Genomic DNA, 19,181 nt, shown 5'->3' with positions numbered 1-19,181 from the left:
ACACTTTATACTTTATGTCTTTTTCTTTCTTCTCAGGATTTTTTTTTTTAAGCTTATGGATGGCAACATTTTGAAACAATCAGATATGGATGGTATATTTGGCAACAGTATACAGAACGATTTGGGACAATATTCTTATGGACGGTTTAAGATGTCCGCTCCATATGTTACTGTAATGCATTATTCCATTCTCAAAATAACCAGATTATTAAGTTCTACTTCCCCTTATAAAGAAATACATGAGTGTTGTTACACAAATATTTAGCCCTATAGCAACGGTTTGGGCCTGAGTTTGAAAACAAAATAGTGCAGTAAAATACATAACCAGATTCTCTGGTTTTGCTGTAATATGGCTCACACTGACCACAGTGGGAGCTGCTTCTAATTTCAGGCTATATAACGAAAGGATTATTAGAGATGTTATACAACGCGTTCATATGCAGAGCATGTTACATTCGCCCAGTTGGATCCATTTTAAAGGAGACTTTACTTCAGAGCTTTACTTGCAGGCTCTGCAGATCCTACATGTCTGTGCTCGTCGCTTGCAGGAGCTTGTAATTCATTGTCAAAATCTTCCTTCCAGGCCGCTCTTGCAAAAACAGCACAATAACACCTCGCCTTCCTCTAACTTCGCAGCAAAATTTGCAAGTGAAGTCTTGTCTGCGTAGCTGGAAAAAAGTGCGAGGGCTGGTTTGGTAGGACATGAGGTGTGCCTTTTTTCTTTTTCTTTTCTTTCCCTTTTTTCCTTCTTCTTTTGAAAACGGAGGTTTTTTTTTCACGAGTGTTAATACCATAAGAAAAACCAGTGGTGTGGACACGCGGTGCTTTTACTCCAAAATACGCCCACTCAGGGCAGCCCTGCAGCTGTAGCTGGGATTGAGCTCCTTTGAGTCAATGAGGAGCAGCACGGGCTGTGCCCACACCGCAGTTACACCCTGCAGAAGAATCCACTGTGCTCTTCTCAGGGAAAGGCCCCAGGGAGCTTCTTTTTCAGCAGTGGACTTGGATTTTGTAACAACTTTAGGGATTTTTATAGTTTTGAAGCCTGAATGCTGAATATTAATATTTCAAGACTGAAACAAGTTCGTTTGTATCACCTTCTGATTTCTTTTTGATTTTCAGGGCAGAATTGTTGCCTTATTAAAACTTTTTCCAATCTGATCTTTTCCTTCATGAAATCAAATCTTATACAATTACTTCCTAGTGAATAGAATTGAAATGAAATCTTGTGATTAGGAACACCATAAGTACCATAGCGGTGTTTGTGTACAGGTAAACCTTGGGAGGTTCAGGGCTGGTTGTAATTTTGAAAATATAAAAGAAAAGAAAGCACTAAGAACTTCCCTCTATTTTTTTCTGTTATCCAGATAACACATCCTTTGGGATACTGCGAAGATACATGAATGATATAAATTTCACTAATTATTTTGAAATAATTACCACCAAAGCTGCTTTTCTAATTGTGCAGGTAGAACCTCAGACAGCCTCTTATTCTATTTTGCGTAGGCTTTTAAATATTGATGATGACTCTACTTAAATGGATTAATTATACACTGCAGCACTTTAATTCCTTTTAACGCTACATTTACAAACCGCACAAATGGCCCAAATTATGAGATGAAGAACTGACCGGAGTAGACCTGGATATTTTTTTCCTCATTATTCTGCCCTGAAATAAGTTCCTGTTGCTTTAGGATTCAGCTCAGCTATATTTTAAGATACGTTGATGATCTAGAAGGCACCTTTAAGTGGTTGAGCAAACCACGAATCGACAGACAAAAATGGATGAAATCTTAATTCATAATATAACTTTCCCTTTAGCATCTGCTATTGTGCGCGATCATTTTTCAATGCGTGTTTTAGAATGAAATTATTCCTGCTTTGTGCCTTTCTCACGTTTGCCAGGAAGAATGTGAAAAATGAGCAAGGGGTTCGTGCAAAACGCGCCGACGGACGTTTCTGTGCTTACCAGCCACTTTGAGCTTTTCTGGCTCCTTCCCTTCAAACTGCCGCTTCTGATTCAACGCGTCTGTCATCGATGAGATCAGCCTCATCAAACAGGCTCTAACTGTCCTTTGTGCTGGTGGGAAACCTTTTCCTTTTGCATCGCTTTCTTCCCACGGATTTGAAATAGGTGTTTTTGTCTAGCTGAAAGTAGTACCGGTGGATGGGTGTGAATTTCATTGGTACGAACGCGTGATGTGCTGGTTTTGCGGAATTTCACCTGGAAATGCTTTGTGGTGTTGCGTTTGGGACTGAAGATCTCCTGATGAACACCATTCTTAAAAATAAACTTATCTCTTCTTTTTGGATATTCTTTTCAGTTCCCTTCTTTTTTTGCTGCGGTTGACTGACTTTCCCACCAAGAAGCAATTACGGTGATTTTGAGTCCTCAGGCTACTGTAAAGTTTCAGCTCCTTTTAAAGTTGGAGTTTAATCTTCAGTCTATACAGAGGTTTATACAGCAGCATTTAGGAAGCACTCCAGGCCAAACGCCTCCTCTCGTGTTTTTCTCAGCATGAGTTAGTCAGCTTCGATTGCTGTTCGTTTCCTCTCACTCTGCATTAAAGAAATCACTGTATTTCACTGTCAGGTCAAAACCTGTCATTTTTCTCCTTCGACGGTCCGCCTTCCATATATTCTACATTTTAATGCCAGACTGAGAGCTATGTGCTTAGTTCTATACGGTGTTCACGCTGCTGCTGACTGCTGCCTTGCCTACATCGGCTTTTGTGGATTTGGTGTTTGGTTTTGGTTGTGGTCTTGCTTTTTTTCCCCTTCGTATCAGATTTCAGAGACGCTTTGCATATGACTGATTAAGCTTAATGGGTGTAATATATAACTTTTAAAAATAGCTTTCTTGCATAAATGCACTTTATATATTGAGTTGCTAATGTATTAGAAGAAGAAAAATAACTGAAAAGTTGTGACAGTTATTGTTTCCTTATTGAATTCAGAATGTTGTGAAGGCAATTTCCTTGACAGGATCAACTCCAGAGCACTTACTAGTATGCTGATGGCTTTTTTTTTCCTTAATCTACCTATGAAATACCCTTTACAAGCCTGAAATTGGAGATAATGACTACTTTATTTGCAAAGATGGCAAAACATAGTTTTAACAATTTGTTCTCTATACAAAATTTGTGAGCGGGAAATAGAATAGCGCAGATTGTATGACAAGGAAACCACAAAGCCGTTTTATTAGTTCCAAATACAAACCCTGTGCTTTTAATTGCACAAAGCCTTCAGTTAGATTTTGTTTCTCTTTAAAACAGGAGAAATGGGTAGGGTGGACTTTTGGTATCCTGGAAAAAAGTAAGGCGTGGAAAACTCAGTCCATTTCTCATGTCTCCCACATCATCTGTTTTGCTAACGCAGATGGTGGCAACTTCATGAAGGGAATGCATTGGCTCATGATTCTGGACATCTTGGCTTTGTAGAAAAAGAGCTTGAAGTTGGTGCTTTGTACTAATACCAAAATACGACTGGGTAGATGTTCACCCCAGAATAATCCATACAGCTCCAGCTTGTGCGTGAGCCAAGGGATTCCATCCCAGTTCAGCTTTTGGTGTTAGTCCGGAGGGGCAAAAGCCCTTTCCAGGTATAGAGAGAAGCAACTTGTTTGTAGAAATCTTCTGCACTGTAGGAAACAATTAATAATTTGCTACTACCTGCATTAGGGAGCTATTTCTGGTGTACGGTTGCACGCAGGTTATTGTAACACCCTCCATACTGAGTAAGTATCTGGAGGCTGTATTTACAGAAGGCACATAGATGTCTGAAGATGCTAATGCTGGGACTTTACAATGTTCCTCAACGTTTCAAGTCAATCATATTTTGGAGGCTGGGTGGTTTTCTGATTTCCAGTAATCTCTGCTTTGCATCATTAGGCACATAACTTTGCAAATCTGGCCCAGTCTGTTAGTATAATGTTATTTTACCTCTCCTTACTGCCATGGCTTTGTGTGCGAGGGAGTATTTTGAGTAAAGTTAATTATAGGGGTGACTGTGCTGTAGTATATTGTGTTTGGCTGTATTTTATTTACTTCAAAATGACTTCATGATCTTTAAGCTTAAAGCTTTTTACTCCAAGGCACCACAACAGATCTCAAGTTAAAAATGGTCGAATGTACAAGGTGCAGTTATTAGCTTACTCTTCTTTATTCTCTCTCTTCCTTGAGAAAGGATCAAACAAAATGCAGTGACAGGTAAGGATGTCTCACAAAACATGTAGAAGAAATGTAGCTTCCTGTTCCGTAAATTGCTGGTACTCTTCTCACCAGCGGCCTGTTATGATGTTTTATTGATGAATAAAAATGGTGTCTGAGGCAATAGACTGTCTTGCATCTTCCCACACTGCCAGTTATAAAGATGTCTTCTTGAATAAATTTCACAATTAGAAAGTATTGACAAAAATATTTAATCTCTTTTTACATCAAAATAAGCTCAAACATCTGCTGCCAAAGTCAGACAATATCAAGTAATCTTTTAAGAGTATATTTTTATTATACTGACAGATGCATGGCTGCATGACATAGATGTCAATTTAAGTTACTAGTGCCATTAATACTTGACAAAGACAAGCTCCCAGAAGAATTTATGTTTTAAAAATGTTGTCAGATGAGTATGTGCCAACAAAAAGTAACCAGAGTTATCCAGCTATGTTGTTAACAAAGCTAAAAGTGTGTTATCTCCAAAGACATCAAAAAAATTGGTATTTGCATCTTACCTATTTTCTAAATTCCACAGGATTGACAGCGGAAACAGTAATTCTGTGTCTGCAAATGTCTCTTTCAGCAAGACATACATACATCCTTGTTCATTTTTTATACCTTTTGGCTTATAGTGCAGCAAGATTTTCAGTTTCATTTGAGGTGAACTTCTATAGCATTCATTTGCTTTCCACAGAATTCCAAATAATCCTCCTTCTTGGCAATGACACTGTTGTAAAGGGAAGATCGAGGAAAATGTTAAGACCTGTGCCAGAGATTCTAGTCTGTTTATTCACTTGAAAAAGTGTTGGAAAGCTCCATGACTTAAGTCATTAAGAAGGCTGAGATGTAAAACATTCACATCAAGTTCTTATTTGTCAAATATGCTGGTATATTCATTATTCAAATCTGTACTTTTTAGTAAGCTGAGATTTCATTATGGGTATTCCATAATGAGAAACTAAACTTACTTTAAATACTTTCCTTCCAGGTTGGTCAGGTTGGTGGCTTTTGTTGTTGTTGTGGTTGGTGCTGGTTTTTTGGTGATTTGTTTTGTTCTGTTTCCCCCTCCTCTTTCCCCACAGAAGTGTTTTGGAAGGAAATTTGTTTCTTAGAGCAAGAGTATAGTTTTCTGGGTAGACCAGCCCAGTGTTGATGGAGTTTGTTTAGTAGCGCTGTCCTGCTCCTCTTCCTCTGTGTTAAAAAGTCTAGTCCGTTGAGGTGCCCTGTCATTTGAAATACTGAATTTCTGGTTGAATCTGGGGTCATAAACATCTCGTTAAGAGCTAAATTGTTACACAGGGTGATTAGAGCCTGGATTTGTTTTTTAGAGTGGATTTTTTCTTAGAGATGAGCCTGAACTTTTGACAAACAATTTTTACTGCTGATGCTTCTCATATATCTAATAAAAAGAAATCTAGACCTAAAAGGCTGAAAGCCCTATTACTGTTTCTAAATGTATTTCTGTTCACTGTACAGAGGCAGACTCTTGTGGGCCATCACCAAGTGAGATGTCTTGGATGGGGCTTTATCACCACGTGTTGTATTTCAGTCTGAGAAGGGAGTTCCTAGTCTGCTGACTGTTCTGTGTCATCCCTCCTCATAGTATAAATAAGCAGATACTAAAATAATATTTCAAGATTTGTATTGTGAGTGGATTTTCAGAATTAATGCCCAGGAATCTGTTGTCGTTTGTAAGGAGGCAATTTTAGAAGGGTTGGGCAGGTTGAATTGGAAGGGTAACACAGGGAGGTGCAAGAAGTCCTAACGTCATGTTTGTTTGGAGCCCCTCTTATGGTTGGTTGTTGTCTTCTACTGTTCTCACCTTGGTAACTTGGCAGCAATTCAGTCTTTCCCGTTCCTCCACCCCAACTCTCCTGTGACTTGAGAATCTTGTTCAGCTCTGTGACAGAGAAATATGGACAAGAGGTTATTTAAGATGGATTTACTAGTTGTCTACAACTGTTGTACTGTGTGCTACCTAAGGCCGAGCTGTACCTGGACGCAGTGTAGTGATACAACCCGGGGAGCAATTTGGACTGTGTCAGGTTTGGAGGTTGACAGCTCCTAGGGTCCCACCGCTGGTTGCTCATTACCTACTCATAGTTGAACTTCCACAGCAGGAGCCCCTTTCAATGTGTTTTGCAAGATTTGGTCATTTGGGAGCTCTGATGGACAAAACACAGCTGTAGATTAACACCGTGGGACTGAGAAGAGAGGCAACACTTGCTCCAACATAATATGATGTGATTGGAGCCATGGGGCTGTGCTGACCTCTTCTCCATCCAGATGAAATGCTCAGCTCTGGCTGGGGGTAGCTATGCTTTAGGTGGGAAGTGACAAGTTACTTCTGTCATGGTAAGGCTTTCCCAAAAATGGACAGGTATATTTTATTGAACTTTTTGAGTACAAACCAAAAAATCTGAAAATAAGATGATTTTTGAGTGACACATTGTGTTTCTGGAAAGGATGCTGTAAATGTAATTCAGTCATGTTCTTTCCTGGCATCATAGGAAAATGGTTTGATTTTCTTCCTAATAGTCAAACATAATGCTTTAAAATAAAAAAAAAAAAAAGAAGAAAGCCTATGAATTATTACTGTAATTTCAACAGCTGTAATAGATGCACTGCAGCCAAAAATCTGTTTGAACTGTTTTTGCTGTTTCTATAGAGAAGTGTGTGATGCTATATGCTATTAACAAATTGTAGGAAATATTGGAAAGATGAACGTTGTCAGTTAAAAGTTAATGAGAGAAACACAGTTCTCTGAGGAGCCCGCAAAGAGAGTTTGCAGAGGGGATGTTGGACCCGTATCAGAAGAAACGTTTTTAGCAGTGGAAACTTTGGTTTCAGTGAGGTATTACAGGTCTTAGCTGTGTCTCTTAAGTCTCTCAAACTTAATAACTGAAATACTAGAATTTGACTCATTGAAGAACTAGAATGGTACTTCTAGGTGCATTCTACAGGGCCAAAAAGAATGATCTTGAATAGCAGACTTGTGGAAGTAGATGAGACTTTGTTACCTTTCTATTCTTCTGTTAGGAAGTACGCTCAGTTTTGTCTCAGATACACTGGATTCACTGCAGGGAAGGTGATGGTACCTGTTACAAGATTCCTTTGGAACCTGCTGTAGAAACACGTGGGGCTGTTTTTAATTTGTATCTTGTGTTTAATAGTGAATTTCATTGAGGACAAGGGCAGGTAAGTGTAGGAAGATTGAAGTTCAGTGACACTCTTTACAATATGACTGCATACTTTTATGATTACTATCATTGTATCTTTTTCAAAGGCAGTTTGTGTATGGCAATATTTGCTCCCTGTTAGCACTTCATAGAGGATAGCCAAGAGCCTAAAGCAGTCTTGTTATGCTATGTATGTTTTAGAAACAAAGATTATTTGCCCCATTTTCCTCCATCTAATCTCCAGAATATTAGAACCAGACTTGGATCAGAAAGATGCACGAGAACATCCCTCTACATTTGGGTCTCAACAGGTCACTCAATAAGTGTAGGAACAACCAGCCTTAAGATGGATAACTGTCCCTATAGGTGGCAGTTTATTTTGGTTAGATTTCATCAGCTAAGCTAGCTATAAAGCTGTATATTTATTTCTTTAAAGAGCATTGCATTTTTTGCTAATATAAAGCTGCTTCTTGAGTCACTCTAAGATAATAATATTAACGGTATGTGTCGCTATATAAATCAGGGCTCTTGGGTGTGCTACTTTGATGGAGAATTTAGCTTTTCAATGGAGATCATTTCACTGCAGTGTCAGGGCTGCAAATGGTTGAGCTGAAAGTGGATGTTAAGTGAAAGATGTTTTCGGAGTATCTGAAAAAGAAATGAGGAAAGACCAAGGTAACTGTTGATTTTTTGTGAGAGTCTCGAGAAAGTGATGGAAAAAAAAAACAACAGGGAATTTGCTGTTTACATTCTTTTATGTAGGAAGCAGAGGGAAGTCATAGAAATAATAATGTAAAACAGTAGAAGGTTTGGATACTGGAAAATACCGGATTTATTCTGTATATCATGCCATCTGCCCTTGTCCTGAAGCAGGAAATTGTTTGATGTCTTGCTTCTCCCTTACTCATCACCAAGCAATAAGAGATACCTATGTCCATCTTTCATACTCTTGCTTTTATACTGTGTTTTATCTATATGATGATAGGACAGGGATTTGTTTCCCACACATCTAAAGGGTGAATAGTTTACTCAGGTCAGGCTTAGATGCCTGGGCTTTCCTTCTGTTTTTGCCTAGGCAGTGGAAGGAAAATGTTTGGCATGGCTCCAATTGTGCTAGCTTAATTTGAAGGACCATCTTGTATCACCATGCTCTGAAAATTGCTTTCCATAAGTGATTTACCCACTTGGACAGCTGGATGGTTACAGTACAGAGGCAATTAAGCATACTGAGTAAAATCCCAAATTAATTGCGTACCGTGGTAAAGCACCCTTCGATATCAATAGGGCCAAGGTTTCTCATCATCATCCTCAGTGATCCTCTGCCATAGAAAACAAGGAGAGCTAATCAAAAGTTGCATCAAAGTCTGCTTAAGTTTCTTTAAAATGAAGGATTTCACATAATTCTGTAATCAAAAAGGAACATGGTTTATAGAATGACAAATCCAAGACTGCAATTTACAAGCTATTCAACACATTAAGCTTTAATAATTGTTTTACTGTTTTATTTATTAGCTTACAAGTTTAAAGATATTGCAAAATAGTGCAAAGGTAAAGATTGCCATTACAATTTACAGAAATGATTATTTTGCAGTAAATGTTTTTAGGAAAATGGGGAGTAGCAAACTTACTGAAAGAATAGAAAATCTCCTGGGAAACATCTTCTGTTTTGGTTCCATCTATATTTAGGAAGCTCAATGCTAACGATTCTCCTTTTGTTCTTCTTGCAGCTAATTCCAGCCTTCTTGGAGGTGGAGGAGGTGAGTCTTTGTGCAATGCTCTATTTCTTCTTAAAGAAACGTGGAATATATGCCGAGCAAATGTAGTGTTTAGTTGGTTGTAGAACAGTATATGGTATGTTCAAAATGTAGAAAAATAAAATTAATAGATGGGAAAACTCATCAAATTCAGTGATGTTTAGTGTCATCAAGAGATTGCATGTGTGACTGCTGCCGAATTTGATTTGTGCTCTGGATTGAACTGGGGCTGACCTGTGTATGGGGTTAACTGAAATACAGAGGAACTGAGCTGCCTTATGGTGTGTTGCGTTTCAGTTGTTTCTTGTCCTCCTTGTCCTCCTTGTCCTCCTTGTCCTCCTTCTCCTTCTTCCTCTTCTTCCTCTTCTTCCTCCTCTTCCTCCTCTTCCTCCTCTTCCTCCTCTTCCTCCTCTTCCTCCTCTTCCTCCTCTTCCTCCTCTTCCTCCTCTTCCTCTTCTTCCTTCTCTTCCTCTTCTTCCTCCTCTTCCTCTTCTTCTTCTTCTTCAAGTTGTTTATTCTATTATTGTTATTATTGTTATTATTGTTATTATTGGTAGTAGTAGTAGTTTGATTATTTATTTATTAATATTTTTATTTAACTTCAAGGGAAGCTTGAATGCCTAAATGAAAGTGTTGTTTGTTGGTTCTTGCTTTGTTTTTGTTTTAAAGTGAAATAATTAAAACATGGTAAAAACTGATTTTAGTAAATTAATGATATGTCATATTTCCACTTTTTAAAACAAAACAAAACCAAACCAAAACAACTTAGTTGTTTGCCTCATTCCGCTTGCTGAAACAGCCAAAAAGATTTCAACAGAAATCTTTGGTGTATGTAAGAGATGCTACCAATGTATACATTATAAACCAGAGAGGCACAAGTGCATATAGTGGATATTGTTTCCAAATAGATGCGTATTGTAGGTTGATGCTATTTTGCCTTTTGTAATACTGTAGTACTATGGCTGTAAGAGTTTACACAAGTGTTAGCAAGTGAGGAAAAAAGATAATAATTAAAAAAAAAGCCACGAAGAGCCTGATGTGGGTTTTCTGTGACTTCCTGTGCCTCCCAGAGGGAAGCAGGAGAGCTCAGTTCTGGAAATTTCCCAGCGCAGGAGCGGTACGGCAGCCGCTAATCTTCCTTCCTGGCTGGAGTTAAAAGGACTGGATGATCAGAGCTTACATATGCAAGGGGAAAGGGAAGGAAAGGGCTCTGTAAAAAGGCAGAAGATTGCTGTTGCTTGTGAGGCTTGAGGATAAATCATCGAAGCTTTTGTTTTAGCAGCCTTAGCCGAACACGCAGCCTTTATTTGAGCACCGTGAAAAGATGCTTGACAACTGCACCCAGGCATCTAAATAAAACCATTCATGTTGCTCAGCTGTGTGTCTGGACATTAAAGTGTGGGGAAGCCTTACCTGGTAATCCTGTTGGATTAATCTGTTTCTTTTGATTCGTGTTAGTTGTTTGCGGTATACCGAATTTTTCTTTGTTTAAAAGATAATCCTTTACAAGGTAATCCTTCGCTAGCTGTTGATGTTCCTGTGGAGCCATTGCGTACCTCCTCTCCAGCGCTTGTTCCCAGCCGGTAACGTCAAAAATATAATAAAAATCAATGCAAATGTTAAAATTCCAATCCGATTCCCAGAGTACTGCTGGTGCTGAAAGGATTTGGCTCTTGACTTTCTATGGTATTTATTCAGCTGGACCATACTACAGGAGCTGATGTCCGTTCAGTGTGGCTCTCCCTCGGTGGCAGATGAGATGAGCCTGCGCTGTGGGGCAAGTTGGAGTTTTTCCTGTATTTTATGTGTTAAGAGTGGGAGAGTTTCAATAAAATTAATTGATTGGCAATTAAAAGCAACTCCCCCCCCCCCCCCCCTTCCTCTTCTCCTGCCTCTCAGGACACGCTGAGGTGATGCTGGGTCAGTGTGCTGCTGCACCTTCTGCATCTCCCCCCGTTCTCCTGCCCATAAAACACAATCCCAGATCCTTTCATCTCCAGTGGAAGGATAACAACATACCCCCTTGCTTAAGATACAGGTAAAATGCCGAATTTGGCTGTTTTATGGCTTAGTGTTTGTGTGTTGATGGTCGAAGGGCAGCGTTTGTGCTCTGGAGGTGCCGTGAGCCACCCTTGGGCAGGGTGGGTGACGCAGCCTCAGACTGGACTCCCTTAAGTTTTTTGAATCTTTTGAGGAAAATTTCTGAGAATTTTGCTACCAAAGTACTCTCAAGTTTGGGCAGCTGCCGTGGGGTGTCTGTGGCTCCATTTTTGGGTACGTGCGTTGGCCGTGCCCTTTGGGAAAAGGGAAGGTTTGCGGCTGGAGCCCCCTCAGGGGAGCACAAGATGGAGGCACCTTGTGGCTGGGTCACCCGCCCGCCCACAGCCTCTCCCTCTTGGAAAAATGACTTGTCACTGCCAACATCCCGCTGTCTGTAGAAGGGATTGTTTCATTTCCAGTTCAACGCTTTGGGATTTCAAATTCTGGAAGTATTTTTCCCTTTTTCCAGAAGGAAGTAATGGCAGCACTCCATGTGAAATATTGCTGGTGAATTATTAAAACTTTATTATATACGTAGATACCAAAGCCATCTTTTGATTGCAAGTGCTGAATATTTATGATAATGCATAATACCAGTGTAGTTTCTCCAATAATGGGATTCAGATCTCTTCAGTAACTGTTGTTAAGTTAATCTCCCTGTCACTGCTGGGGGTATGAATATGTATCTTAGTTTCACAGAAAATGAAAACCAGAAATTTCTGCTTGTGCAACAGGTTTTGTAACTTTGAGCTCCTTTTGAGCTAGTCTATGTTTGAAATCTTTCCAGAATTGATCACAAAACAGTTGGAAACGGGTATTTGAACACTCTGATCTAAGGTTTGCAAATTACTAATTACGTACATTAAAACCATCGGCAAACATTGTTTGTAAGTTCAGGTGCTGGTGGTTTTGGGCAGTCGCACATCATCCCTGTGTCATTTCGGAGCCACATCAGGGCACGAGTGGACTTGGATTTTGTGGAGCAGAAGGAATGATTTGTTGCATTCCCCATTGAAATGCTGTCTATTCATTTTCATGACCATTTGGAATGAAGAGATAAAAGTACAAAAGATACCAGAAACAATTTTTCACAGAACTGTTTAATCATCAAATTGAGAAACCCACAACAGAGTCTTAGAAGAATCTTTAGTTAAATATAGATGTCGAAGGTTTCTTTCTGCTTTTCAAATAACTCTGAAGTTTCCAGGATTTCATTATGAGTTTGGTGAGTGAGCCTTTTTTCTTTTTAATTCTTTACTGGTTTTAATAATTGATTTTTAATTAGGAGGCATATTTCACTTTTGAGATCTAGATTTATCACACATTCAGCATCTCACTGCTCCTATTAACTTGCACAGAGCATTATGACTTATTTGTGCATCATGTATTATTTGTCCCATTATGTTCAACAGTGCAAAGGTGAAAATTATTAAGAAAATTACCTGCATTTGGAGAGAGTGAGAAAAAAGCATTTGATAGTTTGAGAAAAAGTGACCCCTTTTAAAAATGTATCATTTTGGCTGTTGAGAAATTGAAACGTCCTATTTTGCGTGGCAAATTGTTCTCTACATTCTTTTACAGCTATGTCAAGGGTGAAAGTATGTGATTTCATGCACTTGGTTAGAGCAAAGTGAGCAAGAGCTCAGATTTCTGCTCCCCTTATGATTTTGGATACTCTGTGGGTTTTTGGAGATTTTATGCCCCTGTGTCCCCACTTTGTTTTTTTGTTATTTCCCTCGGGGTTCATTTTTCCTTTACTTCATTTGCTGACTGTAATCAAGTTCTTGTTGCATGCTGATTTCTGCATTGGCTTGCTTTCTTTGACCTTAAATTTGGGATATATTTAAAATAGCAAGCTAGAGATTGTTTTTCCCCCCTCATAAGATTTTATTGCCTATGCTAGAGTTGGGGAAGGACACATCCCTGTTTAGTGAAAATGGTAATTCTGTCTTTAACAACTCTGAGAGGAGACAGGTTATATTCACAGTGTTTTGGAAGAATCGTTTAGACCCTGTTTAAGTTGGTTGCCCCAAAAGCTCTGTCTGCTTTTCTCTTTCTCTCCATCTCTCTTTCTTTTTTTTGGCCAGTGTAACTGTGCCTTTTCTGGGGCTTTGACTGGCTTGGAAAAGATTAATTCATCTATAACCATAAGTATGTTAGCATATCTTAAATGTAGACCAGATCTACCTCTCCAGTCTGCCAAGATACGCTTTTGTAGGCATGTCATTTTCAGCAACTGTTACCACATGGGGAACTTGTGTTTGTGATCACAGGAGGGAACTGGGTTTCTCTGTAGTTGTTTGGTAGACGCCATTTTGAAAGTGGGGTCTGCTTGCCTTCTTTGTTTGCCTTTATATCTGTGTTAAATTATAATAGTGGCAAAAAAAAAGAAAAGTTTTTTGTTCTGCTAGAAAGAAATTACCACAGACTGGCTTCTATCCTGGAAAAGGGGTTTATCATGAAGGAAATGAGTCTTCTGCTGAGCCTGAGCACAGAATGATGACGCAGGAGATAGACTTTTTGTGAGGGTTAGTAATGCCACCTCTAAACGCGAGCAGCTCCACTCACCTGCGAGCATCTAGTGCCACATCAGCCCAAGGGGATCGCTGAGATACAGCCATGGATCTGGCAGATGGGACACAGGGTTGGGTGGGCATTTGCACCTTTCCAGAATGACAATGGAGGGTCAGATGTATCACTTTGGGGTAGCTGAAGTGCCGCTGCGTGCCGGTGTTTGAGCATCTGGGTTGTACCACTTGGGTCCAAATAAATGGTGGAGTTGTTTGTCTTTATAAACGTGGGTATAGCAGGTGTGCAGCAAAACTGTCATGCTGCTAATGCTGTAGAAATAGAGAATAACTGCTGGTAGGGTGCTGCTGCAAACTCACTGGTGTTTGTCAGCCACCCTGTCTATTTGTCAATTAATTTCAGACTAATGAGTTAAAAAGGCCAGTGATTATCCAGTCAGTAGTGGCAGGAAGGAATAGCTGACACAAATAACTTCTATTAACATCCCTCCCCATGGCCTGGGATACAGTTTTTATTCTCATGGCTTTGATTTAGCTGCACTATGAAATATTTCCAGCTACCTTCTGATAGTTAAATCTCTACCAAAACAAGGAGGTTTTGCACTGTCTAAATAGTAACTGACATCAGCAAATGAATATACATGACTCTGAGAATTGACGGTTGTACAAGAGAAGATTGGAGGCAGGAATGAGACAACTTGCAAAGCAGCCCATAGCAATGCAAAAGGAGAACACTTTAAATATTAGACTGACCCTGTGCTGGCCCATTTAAAATGTGTAACAGGAAGAAGACAAGCCTGTTTTATCCTGAACCAGGATGAGATGCTCTCTGGTTTGGATTTCACAGGGTTTGGGCTTGATATTTACATAATATAAATGCAAGTGAAGCAAAGGTTTAAATCCAAAGTTCAAATTTGTGCACGATGTGCACATAACATGAGTGCATCCCTTGAGAGGAGAAGAAAGAGTTTGGGAAAGGAGCAGCGACAGGATTCTTTCATCAAGAAAACGAGCATTATTATTTTGTAATTTGTATGTTGGTCTGTTGGCATTTTCTTGTATCGCGTCAAATGCGTTTGTCAGATTGGGGTGTGCTTGCAACAAATGGCTCAAATGGAACAAATGTGCTTCATCTGGGATTTCAAGTAGCTTCAAAAGCTTTCAGTTGCTTTGTACACTGCGTCATCATATCTTAGGTATTCAGATAATAGCTATGAAGGTACAAAGATTTTTCCTAGCGGATAATGATCATGTAGAAGAACTGATAATTTAAGGCAAACGGCCATTTGCCTTTGTTGCTAATTAATCCCTTTCTGCTCGAAGATTGCCGCTGCAATTCTGTAGGGTTGTTAAAGTGTTTTATGTCTTTTTTCTATTTGCATGCTGTTCTTTTTCATCTCGGTAAATAGAGTGGGTTTGAGAGGGCTGTATATGCCAGTTCCCCCACTGTGACAGTACATCAGCCAATTAAAATTTTAATATTTATGCATTTATGTATTTCTTCCTGTACAGCTGTAATACTAGTTCCATGGGTAGCCCAGTAGCTCAGGGCAGCCTGAAACCCTTTCAAGGTGTTAGGTCCAGCCCAAATCCTGTTATTGTTTATGAGCTTTTTGTTGGATTAGATCAAAGCAAATAGATTTCTCTGTAATTTAACTGCTTTTGTAGAATTTATTCGAAGTTTCTGTGTAAGCAAAGTCTTTCTTCACAGGTCAGTTATTCTTGACATGTTTTTCTTTCTTCAATCTGTGTATGTATGTTTGCTTTTGGCCTTCTGTTAGTGCAGTGGAGATTGCCACCTGAGTTTCAGTTCAGCTTTAATTGAAATCAGTGGATTTTCTCATTTTGTAGTGCATGTAGAGATTTAGTGATAATAGCTCTATAAACAAATAAGCATAGTTTATTTCAAAAGACCCTTAACCCACACTATCATGACTGTGTTTAAAATGTATGCTTTATTCTACAGAGTTTCTTTTTTTGTTGTTGTTCAAATATATATTTATTGCTCTTTGACTATATAGGGTGGTAGCTTCCTTTCTTCAATCATTTTACACATTCTTATAGTTATGGGTAATAATAATAAGCAGGAAGTCTCTGGATTGATTTTAAGTATTTCTTAGTTGTTGCCTAATTGTATCCTGTTAATTACACTTTCCCAGCAGTTACTTAAAAATTAAATAAATTATGTTTTGCTATTTACAGGAAGGAATACAGGTATGTGATCAGGTGTTAAGTTTCAAATGTGTACATATAGTTGTTGATGCACATAAATGACTTTACCTTTTTAAAAATACATGTTCAGCCTGTGATCCTTTAAGGTGGTTCTCATATTCCAGCCAGTGGCATAGGAACATGACTGCATGTTTCTGTCATGTAAATAATCTAAAATGTACTGTTCCAGGCATATTTATTCACTGCTGACCTCAGCCTTTTAATATTGCTGCTGTGTTGACTTTACTAGGAATTAGAAGGTGACGTTTTATTTTTCACTCATCAGTTACTGGATGCTGAATCCAGAACACTCTGAGCTCCCATCTAATGGTGAGGTCTTTTTCTTACTCAGATAGACTTATTTTGTTTAATTTTGTTACGAGGTAATTACAGTGTTATGTGCCCACAACTAAAAAATAGACAGTTTCTGCCGTATATACATATGGCTTTCATATATACTTATATATATGCATGTCACAATATATATATTTGTGACTGAATCTTGCAGTCTTTTCAGAAAGTCTGACTTTGTGTGTGTGCTCATGCATATGCGCATGTGTGTAAATAAAAATATGGCATTAATTTTGTTAGACTGGGAAAGACCTTTAGTTCATGCTCATTGAAAATCTAAGGTGCTCTTGATAAAAATCCAAGCTGAAAAGGCAGGCAGTTATGTAAGGAATGTATGTTTTTCTTTTTTTCGTATTTGTTTCATGGTATGGGACAGAGCTGCAAATCAAGGTGAGTGATCACAAATGTTCCCTAATCCACAGATATCACATGATAAACATACCATGAATTGCCTTATCATGTGAGTTGGATGTATGCTCTAAAAAAAGTTAAACACTTTTTCTACATAAAAAGAAATACTGCATATATGTCTCTCACGTATGTCTTGAATGCAGAAAATACAATTATTTTTTCGCTTACCAAGGGTGGTGCTCGAGCACCTTCAGATACTTCTATTGAGACTCTCCCCTTGTAGCTGAAGATGAAGAGCAGTGGCTGGGAGTGCAGGAGGTGACATGAGCGGCCGTGTGCTACAATCACCATATAGCAAGTCAGGCATTTGGGTATATATATGTGCCAGCCTACAGAAGACATGTTTTAAAATTAAGCATTTGGTTGGTTTCCTTAAAGAAAAATCTGTAAATTGGGACACCCGTCAAAGCTGCTCAGTTTCATGGTGAACAATCTCAGCCGTGTCCCTTTTGCTGAGGTAAGAATGAAGTGAGTGCTGCAGTGAAGACACGTCGTGTTAGGCTCAAACAGGGGTAGTGCTGGTTTTAAATCTGTTTTTCAGATTTAAGGTCTACTGGTATTTTCCTGGTCCTGTAACAGAAGTACCGACTATTCAGTAGGAAGAAAATGTGAAATGCAATTTAAAACATTTTTAAAACACATTTTTTTATTTTTACTGCTGATATTAAAAGAAGTAGAACAAATGAAAAAAGGAGTGATAGAGGTACTTGACTTGTAGACTCAGAGCCACTTTTAAATATCAGACTGTTTACTGAAGCTTTCACTCTGGTGTGGATAAATCCAAAACAAAGACCTTAATCAGTAGAGAGTTCCTTAAAAGTATCTTTAAGCCCTAAGCTCCTTGCTTTCTACAGCAAATGTATATAAATGACACGGTGTGAGCATCAAGGCATGGAAAAATGGCAGCAGCTATTTGTCGATCCTTGTTGGTTATTCTTTTTAAAATATGTGTGTGTCCAATACAGTGAAAATCTAGGTGTTCTATGACACTGGCACCTCCCCAGCAGGAGGGAGCAAATAGCTCTAACTACATCTGCTAAAGTACCTGGGCATGAAAACTCATGTTCCCCAAAGGTCAGAGATTGGAGGTTGACATCATCCTCAACACTCTGCCCTCCCATAGCAGGAAGAATTCACAACAGTTACTTCTTTTTTCTTTTTTTCTTTCTTTTTTCTTTTTTTAATGAAAGCAATTAATTCTTCGTCACGATATTTTCAAAGAAAATCTTGAACGAAATCCAGGCAAGCAAAAATCAAGTATTGAAACTACTGATGTTATAGGAAGAGTTCACAACTCTCTTCCTGCCGCATAGCATGAAGGATTTTGGAATCAGGTCTTTATTCAACTCTCACCTTCTATTTCACTACTCATTTATGAGTTGCTCTTTGCTGATCACATTTTTCCAAAGTCCCTTTGTTCTGTGCAAAACGCTTACAGATTATAACATGCAGCTTTTCAAAAGCCAAGAAAATCTCCAGCAGAGCAGCTGGCAAGATGGTTGTGTCTTGGAAAGCTCTGTCCTTCTTTGTTTTCTGTGTGCCTGGCTTTGCAATTCTCTTCCTTCCAGTTCTGAGAACCCTCTATCAAACAGGCAGTATAAAGCGGAATGAACTTTTGGCATAATAAAAATAAATGAAATGTGGTGATGGCTAACGATGGATTAAAACTCTTACATAGATGGAAATGATTTTTAAGATACATTAGTGGAAAATCTGCATGTACAAGTCTGTCTCTGCAGTTGCTCATCTTTTCTACCTGGTAATATTGGATGGTAATGTAGCTTCCAGTTGCTAATTTTCCTGCTAATGCCATAGGACAAGCTACAAAGTAGACAGCTCCTATGATTTAAGAAACAAATAAAAAGCTCCCCGCCCTTTCTAGGGCTTCAAGTTTAGCCTGAATGACTTTGTACATTCAATTTACACTTTATTTTTAAAATCAGTTGTAGTAGGGGAGCAGTAAACTGAGCTGTGAAGTAACCAGGGACAAGAACTGCTGAAGATGGCTTTTCTGTGAAAGAAAACACAGGATGAACCTCATCTGTATGAGCATTATTACCGCAGAATCTAAATGCTCCACAGACCTTGGGTGCATTTATCCTAATTGCTCTGTAAACAGAGAAGTAATGTTTTCTCCATTTAACACTTGGGGAAATGAGACAAGGAAACCGTATGTTTTGCAAAAGGTCCAAATAGAAAAGAGCAAAAATCAGCTCTCTGAAGGCAAAATGTAACTCACTGGGGTTTCATAATGCCTATATCAGCTTTTCAAATAGGAATTTTGATTCCTGTTTGGAAGGAAGAGGAATTTTAATTTTAGTATCAGCTTCATGGGTAGAGACAGGATGATATTTGGAAAAAGTGAAAACGTACTCTACTGAGAGCAACTTTCTGACAATTAGACCTTAATTGGTTATACAGCAAATTCTCTAAAGGAAGGGCAGAAGGACCACCAACTGGAAAAAAGACACTGCTAGATAACCAGTTTTACAC

General features: G+C 38.8%; 1 protein-coding gene across 1 annotated transcript in view; it reads left to right on the top strand.

Annotated features, from left to right (window-relative positions):
- MACROD2 (mono-ADP ribosylhydrolase 2) overlaps positions 1–19,181 on the top strand; it is a gene marked incomplete at its 5' end in the record, with an annotated part of 853,200 nt that overhangs the window by 173,825 nt on the left and 660,194 nt on the right. The window contains one exon of the mRNA XM_080342121.1: positions 9,121–9,150. Within this exon, the coding sequence (XP_080198247.1) occupies positions 9,121–9,150 (30 nt within the window). The remainder of the gene's footprint in view (positions 1–9,120; positions 9,151–19,181) is intronic.

This window comes from Nesoenas mayeri (assembly GCF_963082525.1).
Source record: "Nesoenas mayeri genome assembly, chromosome: 3".
Taxonomy (NCBI): Eukaryota; Metazoa; Chordata; class Aves; order Columbiformes; family Columbidae; genus Nesoenas; species Nesoenas mayeri.
The sequence above is the reverse complement of the archived record's forward strand: the minus strand, read 5'-3'. Positions and strand labels throughout refer to the sequence as shown.